This window comes from Uranotaenia lowii, chromosome 2 (genome assembly GCF_029784155.1).
Source record: "Uranotaenia lowii strain MFRU-FL chromosome 2, ASM2978415v1, whole genome shotgun sequence".
Classification (NCBI taxonomy): Eukaryota; Metazoa; Arthropoda; class Insecta; order Diptera; family Culicidae; genus Uranotaenia; species Uranotaenia lowii.
The window spans coordinates 431887745-431905155 of record NC_073692.1 but is presented as its reverse complement, the minus strand read 5'-3'; the positions used below and the strand labels follow the sequence as shown (position 1 = coordinate 431905155).

Genomic DNA, 17411 nt, shown 5'->3' with positions numbered 1-17411 from the left:
CCTGGTACAAACGGCGGTGGAAGCTAAAAGTTATTCTTTCTCTTTTTAAGAAAAACAGGTAAGATCTGTCAAAAGTAGGGTGAAAATTTAGCTGCATCCCACTTGCACTAGAGGAAAATCATCACTCGAACCCGGCAGCGCTTAAATCGCCTATTGGTCAAAAGATATCATGTCTAAAGATCGACCGGTTTTGTTAGGTTGCAGTAAATCTGTTTAAACTACGATTTTTCATCAAGATAATTATCAGAATAATTCGTGGAAGGCATTTCTTTATTATTTGGACATGTTTCGTGCGCCTTTGCCTTATTATTTGAACATTGGAAATGGACATCCTCTGATTATGAGTTGATGTTTAACAGTAAATTTAGGACTAGCGCAATGTATTCCGAAGACAATTAAAATTTTCCTATTCCTGCTCCTTTACCTGAACAATCATATCGAGTGCCACTGGTCTAGTTCAGTGGACTGCAATCTGTTGTGGCTCCATGTGTTAAAATTGTTTGAATAAATATGCACAACTTTAAAGAGGTGTTGATGATTACCTAACCTTCCTGTTAATATTCAAAATATTAATATTGGTCTTATTTTTGCTTAATTTATAATTCTGATACTCAATGTCTATCTTTGACCTTTGAATTCAATATTTCTTTGCAATTTTTTATGCCATACTGTGGGAAACTGAACATAAATAATAGTTAGAAAATAGTGGAATAAAATTATGATTGAAATAGCCAATGATGTTTTGCAGTCAAGGATCCGTTCTTGCTTCTTATCTCGATTTTTTTTCGATTACGTCACTTATACCTCTTGGGCTCTAAGGACCTTTACATAAAATACTAGTTTTTTTTTAAATTTACCGGACCGTTGGATTTCGTTTAACCCTCACATATTCATAATTGCCGGATAAACGTATTCTTGGCCATTCAAAAAATCAACAAAACATACACCCATAGGAGAGGTTGTAAAAATCCAACGCCTATTTTTAAAAAACGAACATAATGGATATCAGTGAAACTTCATGTTTCTTTGAAGAGATCTAATTTACTTAACTCTAAGGCGTACATTTTTTCAAGGATATGATTGGCTAGCATCTCACAAATGCTAAAACCGCCAACCCACAGAAAGAGTACTATGTGAGCCGTGACCGAGATTCGATCTCATGAACTCTGGCTTAGAAGAATTGAACGCTATCCTCTAGACCACGGTCGGTGGCAAATCTCTGTGCCAAAAAAGCGCTAAAAAGTTTACTGTGAAAAAACATTTTATGGGCTTTTCATCCTAATGTATAAGTCACCCTAAAATAAAAATTAGTGAGAATTGGACTCACTGCAACTTCTCATCACGGCTTGCCAGTCTGATATCTTTTCCAGTGCACCATCTGGGTCGGTTAGCAAACGAAAGTTCATTGTCATAATCCTTCTGCCACCGCCGATTACCAAAAACGCATTGCATCGGCTGGTGGCCATTTGGCCAGTGGTTCTTATTTCATCCTCCTTTGTCTTTGATGGGCAAGGGAAGAGTATGGGAAGGGATTGGATTAAAATTAAGAGTAAGTTCACTGGTGTTGGAAAAAAGTGGTAGAAATTTCGACACTTGTGGCACATTTTGAAAATTTTACCATGCAAAAATGTTTTCAAGATCTTTGGGCGTTGTATTTTTTACAGCACTGTTTCTTTTTTAGCGGTATGTGATAGAAACCGAGCTATTTTTGCATCACAGCATGCGAAAATAAAACAAGTGTTGTAAAAAAAATTGAAGGTCGAACTGAATTGAGGATCTTGAAAATGTTTTTGCATGGTAAAGTTTTCAGTATGTGCCACAAGTGTCAAAATTTCTACCACTATTTCCCAACATCAGTGAACTTGTTCTAAGAAATAAGAAACTGTTTTCTTTTGCACACAGCGCTCGCTACATCATATTGCTGGCTGATTGTTTTCATCTTGCGTCTTGTTTGTAATAAGATATGCTATGCATACGTTTTATTTGGTTTCTTTCAGACATATGCAATGCGGTTGCGCTGGGAGGACAATGCCAGTTATTAAAAAGCTTGTTAATGTCGGTCCGGCATAGAATTTAATACTAATAATTCCACCTCCAGATAGTGCATTATTGGAATAGTTAGAGTCTGATTTGTGGGTGTAGTAAAGCTGTCAAAAGTTATGAGCATCTAAAATCCGTATCTTTTCTATACGGAAAGAAATGTCCATAATAGAGTAGCGTCCCGCATGCGTTGGACTTGAGAAACCTCTGAAGCTTGTTAAGGTAAAATTTCTTCTGCTTAAGGTAAAATTTCTCCATAACAAATGGACTGATTAGAACAATATTAAACTACCTTTCCATTCGAGTATTTTATTTTATTCTGGCCAGTTGATTTTGAATTATCTTGATTTTAATTCGAAATTATTAAGGCAAATACACAGATGCCAATTTTATGACTGAATCGAATACACTAGCGTGTCTTTAAAACTATTTTCGCATCACGCGCTAAATTTCACAGACAATTTGAGTGATATTTCAAATACTAGAATAAAATAAAAATTTCAACAGCAATTTTTGGTGTAAGATTCAGATTTTTTGAATTTTATCTTCACATTACCGATTTTTGTTCAAATTTTCTACTGTATGTTATTGTTTTAATTGGTTTATGTATTACTAGTGTTCAATATCTGGGACCTGTTCAATAACTAGTGCTTCTACACTATTATTTCTAATAATAATTGTATTTTCAATTTTGTTCTGGGATTTTACATAATTAAACCATGATCAACTATTCTCTATCTAACGAAGAATGAAACAAAGAATAACGCATGAGCCACGTGCGTGAGGGGCTAAAAACTCAACGCCTGCTTCACAAGCAAAGTATGTAAACAGCATCTCGAAAAGGCATTAGAAGATTATTGAGTTCTATATAGGTGCGTCAAATTTCTAAACCCACTTGATTGGACAATGTCATGACATGCTTAGAATATTAATCACTAGGTGCATACTTATTATTGATTCGTAGCTTGCGCTGTAAACATTTCCTTGAAGCTTTTGAAGTGGAAATATTGAGTGATGTGATCTACATAGGAACATATGTACGTTAGTTAATTTTCAATGCATTAGGAAGTTTTTTTTGAATAAACTTGTTTCTATTCTAAAATAAGTTCACATTGGAGAGATGAATCGGAAGTTTATCTGGCTGACCGAAATCCAGACAAAACTTCTCACCAACAGCTGACAGACACATTAAAATCGTTTCCAATGCCATATTGTTACACGTCCTACGTCTACGTCCCCCAAGGTCATAGGAGTATTTCCTGACTCTCGCGCAGAAACCAGTTTTCATTCGATCTGCCACGCGCCTTCGCTAAGTCGAGTAGGTACCTACCTATCTACTTCTGTATAGACAAAACCAACTGACAGCGGGTCTAACTACGAGGAGCCATCAGCTGTTGTTTAGATAGATAGTGCATCTTCATTAATTTTGTTTTAACGGGGGGAATCTGTTCCATTCCATTTATTGGAAGCAAATAGTTCGTCATCGACAGCAGCGACAATAAGTAAGTCGGCAGGCTTCAATTGATAACGTCTCATTTGCCAATTGAAACAATCAATCGTTAAGTGAATGTGAGCGTAACTGTAACGGACGGAGCTTAAGTAACTCACGTGTCCCGCCGCCGTGAGCCGGCAGATCGCAATCAATCAGCTTCACATATGCATCCATCTCGGAGATCGTTTCCCGATTCAGAAGGAACGGTTTGCTTATGGACGCACAATCATTAGCATAACCAGTTTTGGATTAGCAACCGGCTGAAAATCGGAGAAGGTGCAATTATCGTCGTCAGGATCGATTAGAAATCGATCAACCTGATTCTGATCGATGGGAATTTGCATTCCGAAACCAGAAGCAAAAATCTATCATAAACACTTAAAGCAGTAGTATTTCGTTTTGGTGTTTTACGCCTGGAATTCCGTACTTTTATTACTTAGCTTGTCAATATTGATTGTTGAACGGCGGGGAAAAAAACGTTAGAGACAAAGCTTCTTTCTTATCACGTTTGCGCCCCAATCGAAGTGCAAGTGTGAGACTGCTGGCTGATAGCACAATCAGCTGCGTGACCAAGAGTTTACACTAGAGAGGGTGTTCTACTCTAGTATATCGTTAATAAAGTGAATGGCAAAGTTCTGTAATCTACCACCATTCGTTTTGATTGTCGTTTGGTTGTTTGTGCTGGTGGTGGCTGCGTTGTGTTGTGGGTTGAGACTTGTGGTGGTATCGGTTGATTCGTCGAGCAGCTCAAGCTCAGCCGGCAAAAACAAACCACAGAAGGTACCTAGAGGATCACGGCCAAACATTAGACACATATTTTGTTGACCGGTCGCTCGCTCGCTCGCTGGTCTGCGGCTATCGTTAGTTAGTCGTATTTCAGCCCGCGTTCTATCTACTACGAAATTCGAATTCGGCTGTACGCGCAGTGTTGCGAGTGTTCCGCGCAGTGCGAAGCAAAGGTGGTTCATCAATCAACCAACAGCCGCGCGCGGCAATCATAACGAAATCACAACTTGGTACCTAAGTGGTGGAACAACAAAGCAAGTTCAATGGAAATCGATGCGTGGTGGTCAATGTTGTGTACCTACTGGTTGAGTTTCGAAGTTATTTTTGTTTCTTCGGCTTAAGTTTTCTTGTTCATCCCACGTGGTTGTACTGTAGAGTGGTTCTCGGCCGGATTACAGGTTTTGTTTCGGGTACCAGGCAATACCATAACTATGTTGCGTTCAGTAAAGATCTCACTCACAATGAGTCGCGTATATAAAGGTAATTTTTTTTTTACGCTTTGTTATCTTGGGGAGGATTAAGCAATGAAAAAATTGCCAGCTATTACGTCCTAATGGCTGTAACTTCATTTGTTACTGAAGCTTCTAGCTCACATCGAATGCCGAACCTTTACCTTGATCCCTTCAACAGGTTTTGGGCTAATGCCCTTACTAATGAAAGGTCAACTTGTTTGATACTTTCAAACTCTGGTTGATTTCTTTGATGGTTTCCCATCATTTAAGGCGAACAATCGCTCATTTTCAAACGATAAAAGTTCAGTTTGTTGAATTCATATCTCAAGATTGAAGAACGATAATTCCTTACTAACTTATGGCTTACATTTGTGTAAGATCAGGGAAACCACAAATCTTGCTTAAGTGAAATTTGGCTTTGTAAATTAACCTTCTAGTGTCCAAACCCACCTTAAGACGGGGTTGACATTCATAAAACTGTATCGAATAGTTTATTTAACATTTTTTTCGCTAAGTGATTAAAAAGATGTTGTTCAAAGATCCCGTAAGATGAAGCCAAACTAAAAACAATCCCGTAATGATGACATTCGCGTGGCATTCGCTATAGCTATAGAAAGCTTAAAAACGAAAAAATGGCCTTTTTTAACAAAAATCATCATTTTTGAAGTCTCAGAAAACATAGTTTCATATAATTTTTCGTTCTGAAAAAAAAATTAAATATGTAGCCTTAAAATATAAGTAAGATGCTGGATTGACATTTGAGAAAAAATGTTAACCGAAGTTGGTTAAAAATGATGAAATAAACAATTATTTTGTTCGATAAATCAACTATTTTCCATCAATATGGTCCTGTGAGAACAAATTCTTTTGTAATCACGAAGACAAATTTTGTGAATTTTTCAGCGAAAAAATTGGATTCTGGAGGGTTAAGAATCCTCTTATGCGATTTAATCTCAACGCATTATCTGCTTGAGAAAAAACAGAAAAGCACCACCTTATTTTTTTTTTAGTAAAGCTCCTGCTGAAATTCAGCTTTGTTCTTACACTAAATCGAGGGCTGAGTAGGCGTTGCTTGAATAAGAAGTAGCTAATTTTTCGCTCCTGCCAAATTTGATAGCGAAAAAGTGTAAAATTTGATTTGGATATTGAAAAAGTTCGAATCAAGCATAGCTTTTCTCCTCTAAACTTTTTCAAAGCATAGCTTTGTCAGGTGCTTTAACCAGATTCCCAAAGCCAAAACCAAGCCAATTTTCAATCTTCCTGGAGTTTTGTCGGCTGTTCCGTTAGGCAGAGACATGTTTTTGGTAATATATTAAACTGCGATGCATCCATTAAAAATTGTACCATTTCCTTGAGTGAGTGTATAACTGTTACCAGTTTACAGCGTTACGCTTTGAGGTGCAAAGTTGCCAGATTAAAAAATAGAGCTGCTGTTGAATCCGCTTGTTCCAACCTCAAATGCTCGACTAACCCCGGCGCGGATGGCATTCCATCGATAGTTCTAAAAAATGCCTAACTATATTATCGCCTGCCTTAGCCCATATTTTTCACCTTTCACTCAGTAGCGGCGTGTTCCCAGACCTCTGGAAGGAATCTTATGTATTTCCCGTCCACAAGAAAGGCGACAATTCTGATATACTACCGCGGAATCACTGCCCTCTGCGCAGCGTCTAAATTGTTCGAACTCGTCGTGCTAAAATACTTCACCCACAACTGCTCGTCATATATATCCGACACTCAACATGGCATTATGTCAAAAAGGTCTACTAACTCCAATTTAATAGCTTATTTTACATACATTTTTAATGCACTTCAAGCACACAACCAAGTCGATGCTTTCTATACCGATTTATTAGCTGCTTTTGACAAAATCAATCATAGTAAAGAAATTGCTAAATTCTCTCGCCTTGGCATCTGTGGTCCTGTATTCCAGTGGCTCGAAACCTACCTCTCAGGTCGACGCATGTCTGTTAAGATTGGAGATCACACCTCTTCACCTTTTCGTGTAACATCCGGTGTCCCTCAAGGATCTCACTTAGGACCGTTCATATTTTTATTGTACCTGAACGACGTAAACCTCTTACTGCAATACATGCACATTTTCTACGCTGACGATTTTAAACTCTACTGTATCATACGTGCCCACAGAGAGTTATTAGTCCCAGCCCTGAGTTCGATTGCGGCTATGAGGTTCTCCAGCCTGCACTTCGTGATGGATTTTTTCGTTCCGGTGAACGACGATCCGGTGTGTCTGTTGGGTCACGATATCAACTAAATATCTACTATCAAAATGTCAGCGGTATCAATTCCTGCGTCAACGATCATGCACCAGCTACGATATTGTGGCTTTCACCGAAACCTGGCTGAACGACAGAACCCTTACTAGTCAGGTTTTTAGCTCCGACTACACAGTGTTCTTTCAGCCACTCCAATCGATGACGAATCATGGAACGATCAGGAATTAGCCTCGACGTTAAGCCCTCCGCTACTACATGAGGCACAAGTCTCTCCACGCCAAAAACCAATATCGCAAACTTAGCGCAGCTTATAAAAAAGTATGCACGCGTTGGACTACCTTATCCAGATTCAGCGTGGTTTTAAAACTAGACCCAATTCGTTTTGGCACTACATTAAGGACTAACGGAAAGAATCGGGCTAACCGTCCTACATGTTTTTGGAAATCAAATCGGCAACCTTGGACCTTGATATTTGACAAATTCCGAAGTACTTTTGATTCTGGTTCAATATCCGCGGACCAGTTGACTATTGCGGCTAGTAACGTCCCATGGAAGAGCATTCCCTTTCATCACATCGTAATCGATGACGATACTATCTTGAAGGCGACAGCTAAGCTGTAATCCAGTGTTTCTGCAGGTCCGGATGGCATTCCAGCGACTTTCCTAAAACGAATCTTCCAAGCATCGTTTACGGAATCCACGTTCCCTTCCATTTGGAAAGAGGCTTAGTTACATGTTTCCGGTCTACAAAAAAGGTCTACCAAAACGCTAACAATTATCGCGGTATTTCCGCCTTTTTTGCAATCGCCAAACTATTTGAGCTTGTTGTATTAGATCCATTTTTCTCGTATTGCAAATTTTATTTCTCTAACGAACAACATGGATTCGCGCTCTACGACAACAAACTTGTTGACGTTCACGTTTTCCGTACAAGACAGCTTACCCAGAGGATCTCAAACCGACCTGACCGCAGCTTTCGACAAGGTAAATCACAAAATAGCCATAGCCAAACTAGATCGCATCGGTATTTGCGGCTCTTTACTGGAATGGTTCCATAGCTACCTGGTAGAACGGAAACTGTACGATCAGCTGAATCATTTTCTAATCAATTCCCTGCCTCTTCTGGAGTACCTCAAGGGAGCCACCTAGGACCCATAATATTCCTGATCTACTTCAACGTAGTGCTGCTGCTTCTCGATGGACCAAGACTGGCGTATGACTTGAAATTGTTTCAACCCATCAACAGCCCCGAAAATGCAACGTCTTGCAGAGCCAGTTTATCATCTTCGCCGTCTGGTGCGATGTCAATTGCCTTCTCTTGAATCGCAACAAATGTACGGTAATTTCGTTTTCACGCAAGCGGCTCCCGCTATCGGCTGATTATTTTCTTGGATAAAGCTTCCAGATGCCTGGGTCTTTTATTACGCATGACAAAAGACTTTAAGGATATTTATTGTCTCAAGAGTCTTTACTGCAGCTTGGTTCGATCGTCCCTCGAATATGCCTCGGCTGTATGGTGGCGTAGGCGTTTTATGCGCTTCGCTCTCCGGAACCAGAACTGATAAGACCCGTTCCGACTTCCCAGCTACGAGAGCCGCTGCCGCCTTATCGACATCGACACGCTGTAGGCCCGCCGGACCGCAACACGGGCCTCTATTGTCGCCGATCTGCTTTCGTCGAGACCCGACTGCCCCGCACTGCTAGAAGCACTTCAACTCAGCGTACGATCTCGAGGCTTGAGGAATCTTGATCTTCAGCTCTTTGCTCCTCTTCGACAGAATAACTACAGAGCTAATACAGCGCTAATTGGTGCAATAAGCACGTTTAACCGCTTCTCCGATCATTTTGATTTTGACGTTTCGAGGGAATTATTCCGAAGAAGAATCCTTAGTGCTTTCAGTATTGTATAGGGTAAATTCCGTGTAATTGTAGTTTGTCTTTAATTTTTAACCCATCATTTGAATCAATATGTGATCTGTTGATGAAAATAAACAAATAACAGATAACTCTACCGAATCCAGGCAGCCAGAAATCGATCCGTAAAACTAACCGAGAGCTAAAATTATTTCAACGATTGATTCCAACGAAATTCTGTTAAAAAATCGAGAAATAGTTAGAAGACCTCAAAGAACCAACGTTAAAAACCTTGAATTCTTTCTAATCTAAGATTTTCAGAAATTTTACAGCACGAATCCGGTCAAATCCGAGCTAATGTTTTAACCGAGCTTTTGGCATGATTGGCAACCATGATTTTGGCAACCGGACAGGATTTTTTTTTTAAATTTTGTCGTGAAAATCCGGACAATCTGAAGACTATCATTTGGCGGATGTGTAAACTAACAGAACAATATGTATCAAGTGATGCAATTAATCACAGGGTGCCTTTTTAAAATAAGTAGTTGTTTGACAAATACATCAATAAAAAGGCAGCGAAAATTTTCTTCATTTATCTAAGGAAATGTCTTCAATCAATTCCTTGAAACTTTTTTTTTTTTTTTTTTTTTTTTTTTTTTTTTTTTCTTATTATAGAGACTTTCAGCCTTGGGCTGGTTCGTCTCTTTCTAAGCGCACATCTTTCGAAGTAATGATGGCTAGCATCTCGCAAATGCTAAAACCACCAGACCACAGAAAGTGTACTATGTATGCCATGACCGGGATTCGATCTCATGAACTTTGGCGTAGATGACTTGAACTCTAACCACTACGCCGAAGCCGCTGGCGTTCCTTGGAACTGTAAATCGAAGGTCCAAGACATTTTCTAGATTAATTGCATATTTAAAAAAAATCTACGAATTGAGATCGAAGTAGTCGTCGACTGAAGAATGACGTGTTTTTATCAAGCTCTGCATTTTCGTTAATTTCAAAAGAAAATTTTAGTAAATAAATATCAAAAATAATCATAATCAAGCGAGTGAAAAGGACCCCACGGGTTTTCCCGAGTCATCAGGCACGGTCAACCGCTTCCAGGGTGCAATCAGTTAAAATCTGGCTTTAATGTGTAAGCACCCTTTTCTTTCTAAGCAGAATTTATTCCAGCGGTTTGATGGTTTTAGCATATGTAGGTTGAATCTGCATGGATGGAAACCCGAAGTACAATCCGTTTGTTAATCAACAGTAAAAGTCCCAAAGCTAAGTGTTCGCTTCTATCTAACTTCTTGGTTTGCATGCATTACTTGCAAGTTGCAACAAGTTCTTAAGGCACCTCAGTTATTGTTTCTAGATAAGTGAACTTTTCTTCAGTAACATTTTTTTTTTTTTTGGTTTGAATACTTCTTTGAAACAGTTAAAGCTTTAAAAGTAAGCTATGGAATGAGACTCTTGTCTGAACTGAAGATGAATATGATAAATATGAAGCATTTTCTGAGTTTAACTTCCTACATACTCTAGCTGATCCCTCAAAAAGGGATAGGTTCGCCATCAAAAGATTTGTTTGAATCTTTTGAAGAAGGTTACAAAACTATGCGTTACTAAAAAAAAACAGAAAGTTTTATTGTGGCACTTGGATTGAACATTGACATGTGAATAAAAGCTAATGTTAATAAACATTATCTTAAATTCGTTTTTTCAAACTCTTGAGTTGAAATTCGGATTTTATGTTTAATTTAAAAATTCACGAATCGTGAGCTCTGAATTCATTTTTCGATTAATTTTTGTAAATAAATATTCTTAAAATTTTGGGATAGTTTTCGGAAGAATATTGAACGATATTGATTGTATAGTGAATAGTTTCTAGCCCACGAACAATTTTTTTTGGCTTCGAATTATTGAATCGATGATCGATATGTGAAGATCAGTATCAAACGTCATTGGCAAATTGTAATTTTCCCTCTCTTGAGCCGGTTGAGCTAGGGAAAATTTATGAATGAGCCTCCCCACCGAGTCGATGGAGGTTAAAGCTCGTATCAGAGGTCAGACAAGTTATTTTCGTTTTCTTACAGCCAGCAAATTGCCGGGCAATAGCTACTTGAACTGCATGGTGGTCAATCCACACTAAACCAATCGGTTAGCAATAAATACTAGGCGGTAAAATGTCTTAGTAACTGATCGCACGCCCGACAGCAACTTCTGTTTGCCACTCGAACTTTACTAATGGGCGTGCGAGGTTTGTTGGTGAAAATTTTAACACCGGTAGGCCACCCAACGGAGTGATATTAAGGATGAAGAAATATGGTGGAAATTGTTTAAGAACAGTAAATACAATGGAATTTTCTTGTTTATAGGTTTTCTCTTGCCAGAGAATTAGTCTAGAACATTCCTTAAAAACAAAATGTCATCGTCAAGAAACTTGCAAATTGAAAACCGGTAATTCCTGTGAATTTACATGAAACGAGATCAAAGAAATTTTGACGCTAGTAGGTACCTAGTGATGAATCAATAACGTTTATAATTGTTCCAAAGGAAATTGCGAACATTCCTTTGAAGGAAGTACTGGCATGCTCTTTGCGGTATATAAACTTAAACATATGTGTATGGTTTCGAATTTTTCTACAATGTTAATTATCAGGTTTTTAGAAAAGACTGTATGTTTTAACCTTTATAACGTGTGCTTCACTGTACGTTCTCGATACCTTGCTTCAAGAGCTTATTGTCTCAGTCAAGACGATTTGAAGAATTGAAGATGTTTTCTGGAGTTCAAAATATTGGTGGTTAAGATAGTCCGAGCGCTTCTGGCTCAGAAACTGTTTCAGTTAGAAGTTTCTAAGTTGTTGTGAAGCCAATCGTTGCTGGTTGTAATTCTGCTCCTAAGTCCGGCGAATTATGTTACGTTCAGGAAGCTGCACTTGGGGTTCAGTCAAATTTGGAGAAAGCATTTGAAGATGAAGTGCAAGTTTGTTCTGCTCAGCAAGCTAATTTAAACGTAGATGGGGAACTGAAGATGAATAGTCGAGAACATAAACCGAATTTAACGAATAAAGGGTGTTTTCTCAAGGTTCTTACCAAAAAAATCTCCAATTTTCAGCCATTTAGTTACCATTTCTCTTCGAACTAAGTTTTAACAAAAGGTAAAATGAAAAGTTAACCTACAGAATGTTTATTTCTATAACTGACAGCCGTTGATTACTCAACTGAGCCTACTGTGTGTGATGAATGTTTTTAATTGCGCGCGCCACATGGTGCCGAAAAATGTTCGGTGAGTTGAAACAGTTTCATTGATAATAGGAACTTGTTTTTGAAAAATTGCAAACGAATTATCCCCGTTAGATTGTTTTCATCTTTGCGGATGCAAATATTTAGACAATCATTATCTGTTCAAATATGTTCATCTGAAAAAAAGCGCAATGTGTCTCTTCTTTGAAATATAAAGGTGACACTTTTAAATTTTCGGTGTTTCTGTTGAGTTGTTGGCTCGTTAATATCTTATTTCTTATCTGTACGTCAAAGTGCGTTTCATATCGGGTTACTATCACACAAAAATCTTTCCAATTTATCTACATAATCCGAACAAAGCTTAGTTTGCGAAAATATTCGCACAACCGGCTTGTGTTGCGTCCGTCCGTTGTCAGTCAGGCACGCAAGTTCTTATCACCCAGTGAACGAAATTTCCATTTTTATTCAAGTCAACACATGTAGGCTGTTATCATTGTTCTTAAACGCGGTGTCGTTATTAGGGGTCGGTCTTGCTGATAGAATATCACTTTCGGCCGCCATGTTATCGGAGGTACGTCTTTGACCGAACACGTTGCCATGCTAATCGGTTTTTATTTTCATCAAATGTAGCAACAGAAACTGAAATAATTAATTAACTCGATGATTATCTCTGCTATTTAGTCAATAATTCTGATTTATTTCTTCTCCTTTTTTTGCAGATAAAACGACTCAAATATTAGTCATCTTCCGATAGCAAAAAGTTAAGAAGCACACGAAGAAGAGGAAAACAACCGAGTGATAATGAGTGGCGAACGTCGACGGGATAGCACTGATGGTGAATGTGTACGACAAGTTAAGTGCATCGAGGCGAGCGGAAGAAGCCTCGCGTTGAGCAGAACTGCAGATTACAAAGCGAAAATTAAACCACCAAGAAGCGCCTAAGTGTTCAAAGTTTTTTTTTTCTGTTGTTTAAATCAGAAAACACAAAGAAGAAGTGAAAGGGGGTGTTTCGGTCAATGTGCCCTTGTTTAAGATAAGTCTATAGTTTAGAACCAAATTGTCGAAACAATCGTAACTGTGTGATAGTAAAAAAAAACAAGTTTAAATTTTGAAATTAACAAAGGAATGGAACGCACAATGACGATCATGGAAAACGTCCATCATCGAAGTCAAAGCTCCCACCTGACAGGGGAACTTTACTGTTCCGGGGAGCAGCTGGTGGTGCCGCCAAATCTCGGTGAAGGAACGCAGGCCATTCAGTTTGCCATAACTGCGAGCAGTTTGATGCAGCAAAATGAAACAGTGCTGAGCCATTGCATTGCAGCGGGGACGGCAACCACGAGCGGGATCACCTCCTCCGGAACGTCTACTACCACTAGTCTGGCGGTTGGCTCAGTAGATGAATTAGTCATGAAAAATGCCGATTGTGAAATGAAGCTTAGCTGCCAGTCGGACCGAATGGACGTGATGGTGGAGTAAGTACCCCTCTTGATAACTATTTTACGTGTTTAAGTTCAAAGTCCAGTATGCCGCAATATGCAAAGTTCAAAGCTCATATTGACTTAATATTAATTCTGGATTTGAGTTTTTGTTTAGAAAGCTTACGCTAACTTTTCACTCTCTACGAACCCCATTTACTTGAAAGTTACTCGAATGATACTCACAAAATCTTACTGTGGGCGTGGTTCTGACTTCTTATGCGATTTCGCTTTCGACAGTACAAAAATAACTCTGTTATCTCCACAGCACTCTATCTTCTGTTACCTGAGGTCACATGAAGAAGGTTGCAAGATCCCACTGTAGAGGATCTTGTCCCTCTGAAAGGTTTTAAATGTATTATTTGTCAGGATCGTCATAGCAAACTAAACCGTTGAAATTATCAATCTTTTGCTTACCACTCCAGCAGGGGTAGCGATCACATCTTCTTTTGTCTTTTTTTTTTGTTAGTTAGCCTTCAATAAGAATAAACTCATTTTCCTTCATAGTCCACATATGGTTTCATTATTTGAACCGAAGTCGAATATAACATTTTTTTCTAATAGCAGATGTAGTCTAGCTTACTTGAAATCCGCACAGATCGGCAGGGGATGTTGTTGTAATGAAGTTGAACACGAAGACGGACCAGATTCCTGCAAGTCGGACCGAAGTGTTCCTTCAAGATCAGAATAACTGTCGTCTATTTGCAGGACCTCGACGTGTTCAGGATGATCGTCAGGAATGGAATGTTGTTCATCTTCTGGTACGATGTCAGTTGATCGTTGAATGACTGTGGCAGCATTTCTGCCATCGAACGGTACAGTAATCATTGGTTGCTGAAGACTAAACTCTCCCGTCAGAATGTTGAATGGAATTGGGACCTTTGCTCCTGAATATTTATCGCTGAAGCGGATCTTCCTCTGGTCTAGTTGGGATCGAAGAACTTTACGTGATTTCCCACCTAGCACGGCAGACGGTGTAGAACGATAGATGTACAAAAACGTTTGAAGTGCTGTTGCAGTTGATGTCTCTCCTCCCCCAATGATTTTCTTCAAAGGTCGCTTCAGAGTGTCCACAAACCACTGTTCCGCTTGGCCATTTGACTACGGATGATTCGGTGCTGTACGTAAGCGAACAACTTCTAACTCCTCGCAAAATGTCCGGAACAAAGCGATTACAAATCGGCTACCGTTGTCAGTCACGATAAGCATTGGTACTCCGAAGCGAGCAAAACTTTCTCGGAGAAAAACGTTTGTGGTAGAGCTTGTTGGAGATCTCGTGTGAAGAATTTCCGGCCATTTTGTGAAGGAATCCACGACAACCATGATAGTAGAATCCTTCCACAGGACCGGCAAAATCTATGTGAAGACGTTGCCACGGACCATCGGCTGACGGTCACGGTTGTGGGTTTGCTTGAGGTAGAGATTTTGCACGACTGACATCAGAGTCGGCACGAACCTTTGCAAGGACTGCTTCCGGACTGTTAAATATGTGGTAATTGTGGAAGATTTATCTAATTGCAAAGTGCGGCTTCGACCACAAGTCAAATGCGTCCATCCAGTCAAGACCAAAAACGTTTAGATCCTAGGCTGAAGTGACTTAATATGGTGACTGATGAATTGGGTTCCCCAGATGCGGCTGTTGATTTCATTCCGGTAGCGCTTATTGTTGGTTTGCCAATTTTCTTCCAGACATCTTTTGTGACAACCGAAATGTCAGAACCGCAATCGAGCTGAAGTTTTGCTGGAACACCGTTGAAGTTGACAGTCAGGTATCGCCTTCGACTTGGAATATGTTTTCATTGAATCGTTTTCGTTCTCGTTGTTCTATTCTTCGGCCTGATCTTGTCGCCCGCGGATGGTGTTGCAGAAAATTTTGTAGAGCAACTGCAGTAACCTTCTCAATGGCCTAATTTTCCATATTGTTTGCAAGTGTGCTTGGAGAAAGTGTAATTCTTAACGAAGTGCATTGCTCCACATTATTGCCAGCACGAAGATGGTGGAACTTTACCGTATGCTGCTGGTGGTGGTTTTGTTTGGTGAACCGCCAGGAATGAAAATGAAGGAAGATGAATGCTTCTTCTCTACCATCGCTACGTCATGTTTGGGGTTTGACAGTCGCTGGCATTCGGTCACCAAACCGTCGATGTTGATATCAGCTGCATCTGACTCGAGCATCGATAGGAGACATGTCCGGATATCGGCGTCCTTTGCCGACTGAAGACCGCAGATTAATACGAGGCCCTTGAATTGGTTAGCGGTGAGTCTTTGTAGCTCGAATTCCTCACACAGCCGGTTGACTTCCCCAGCGTATGTCACGAAATCGTCGACTTCGTTTGTGAAATTGCGTGGGTGGTCTGGTAAGAGGTAATTCAAAAATTTCTCGTGGACCGGGACGCTCAGGCTTCACGGCAATAGTCGCACCTTTGACGGATCGTCCAGGTTCTTACCATCTTGCCTGAAGAGGTCTTCGTATTTAGAGAACCAGTGGGCTAACATTTACCCATTCTCAGGATCAAAATGGAACTTCTTGATAGCAGTTGATAGAGATTCTATAGTTTCACTGTGCTGCTGGGTTTCATCTTCCGGGGAATTGTTTCAGAAGGGCCATCAGACGAGTGTTCTGGCTTGCCATCTGACACATGAACTCCACCATCGAAGCTGCAGGTACATCTCCTTCCTCCTCAAGAAAATCTCCGAGACTTCGACCGGATTTCCGTTGCGACGATTTATTTTTTCGCTTGATTCTTTTTAGGACTTGAATACTCGTCACCAAAAATGTTATATGTATTCGACTTCGGTTCAAATAATGAAACCTCGTGTGGATAATTCAAGAAAAAAAGTTTCTTCTTACTGAAGGCAAACTAACAAGAACAAGTGAAAATTTTATTTGTTTCCCCTAACAACTCAAAATCTAGGCTAACTAGAGATGGTTCGCTGCCTTAGTAGCAATTTTGTATGGATGTTCTTGAAAATATTAGTTCGATTTTTCATAACGACGAACGAAGTGTCTACTAGGCTTGTTGACGTCTGTAACTCAAGTATTATACATGCAGATATAAACCAAAATATGAGCGCTAATAATCATAGCAGCTTTGCCTATTAGCGACACGGCGCATACGTCGCGACGTTGAAAATCATTACGACGTATAGTGAGTTTCCAAGGAGACTTGGAGTACGCGATTGATGGCCTAAGGAAAATCAACAGTAAATAACATAAACAAAGTTTATGCACTACATGAAAATCGCCTACTGGACTGGAAAAAAGAATAACAAGCCTTCGAGTGACAGGAATCTCGCTAGTAAAAAGTGTCGCTAGTAAAACTGTCGCTATTCGGTTTGGTGCTATACACATAATAGTATGATCGAATAGCGCTTACGTAAGTTTTTTGCCAATAGAAATTTCATGAAATGTTTAAAAATACTCATATGTTTTCGAATTCAATGTTCGATTAGTGAATAACTCTGATATAATTTCTAACGGTCGTCATGAAAGTCTTTATATATTTACAACCCTATTGTATTGCAACTTGACCAGAGTCAGGTCGCTCGCATCACCATTGGTGAATCAGTATTTTACTCATGAGCGAGCTCTATAGTTCAACTTGCTGGTTAGCCAGTTTAGAAAAATTTATATCGGTGGTACCACAAGCGAGTAATATTCGTCCGTTAATTTTCCTTTCTACATATGTTAAGAATTTCATCAGCAACTTCACATTTAAAAATGTTTATTTACTGGAAATACTGCAATATTCTATTCACCAGCATCAACTGATACAAAATTGCAATGATTTGAAAGTGTTAAAAATTTGAGCTTTCATTCAACTTAACAAAACGCAGA

General features: G+C 39.4%; 1 protein-coding gene across 2 annotated transcripts in view; it reads left to right on the top strand.

Annotated features, from left to right (window-relative positions):
• The window catches only part of LOC129747686 (uncharacterized), a 30449-nt gene that overhangs the window by 3934 nt on the left and 9104 nt on the right, over positions 1-17411 (top strand). Inside the window, exons 1-2 of one of the 2 annotated variants that reach the window (XM_055742000.1) lie at positions 4428-4798; positions 12815-13570. In XM_055742000.1, coding sequence (XP_055597975.1) covers positions 13221-13570 — 350 coding nt within the window. In that variant the 5' untranslated portion in view covers positions 4428-4798; positions 12815-13220. Of the gene's footprint in view, positions 1-4427; positions 4799-12814; positions 13571-17411 lie in introns of those variants that run through there. The other variant, XM_055741999.1, reaches the window with a different exon arrangement.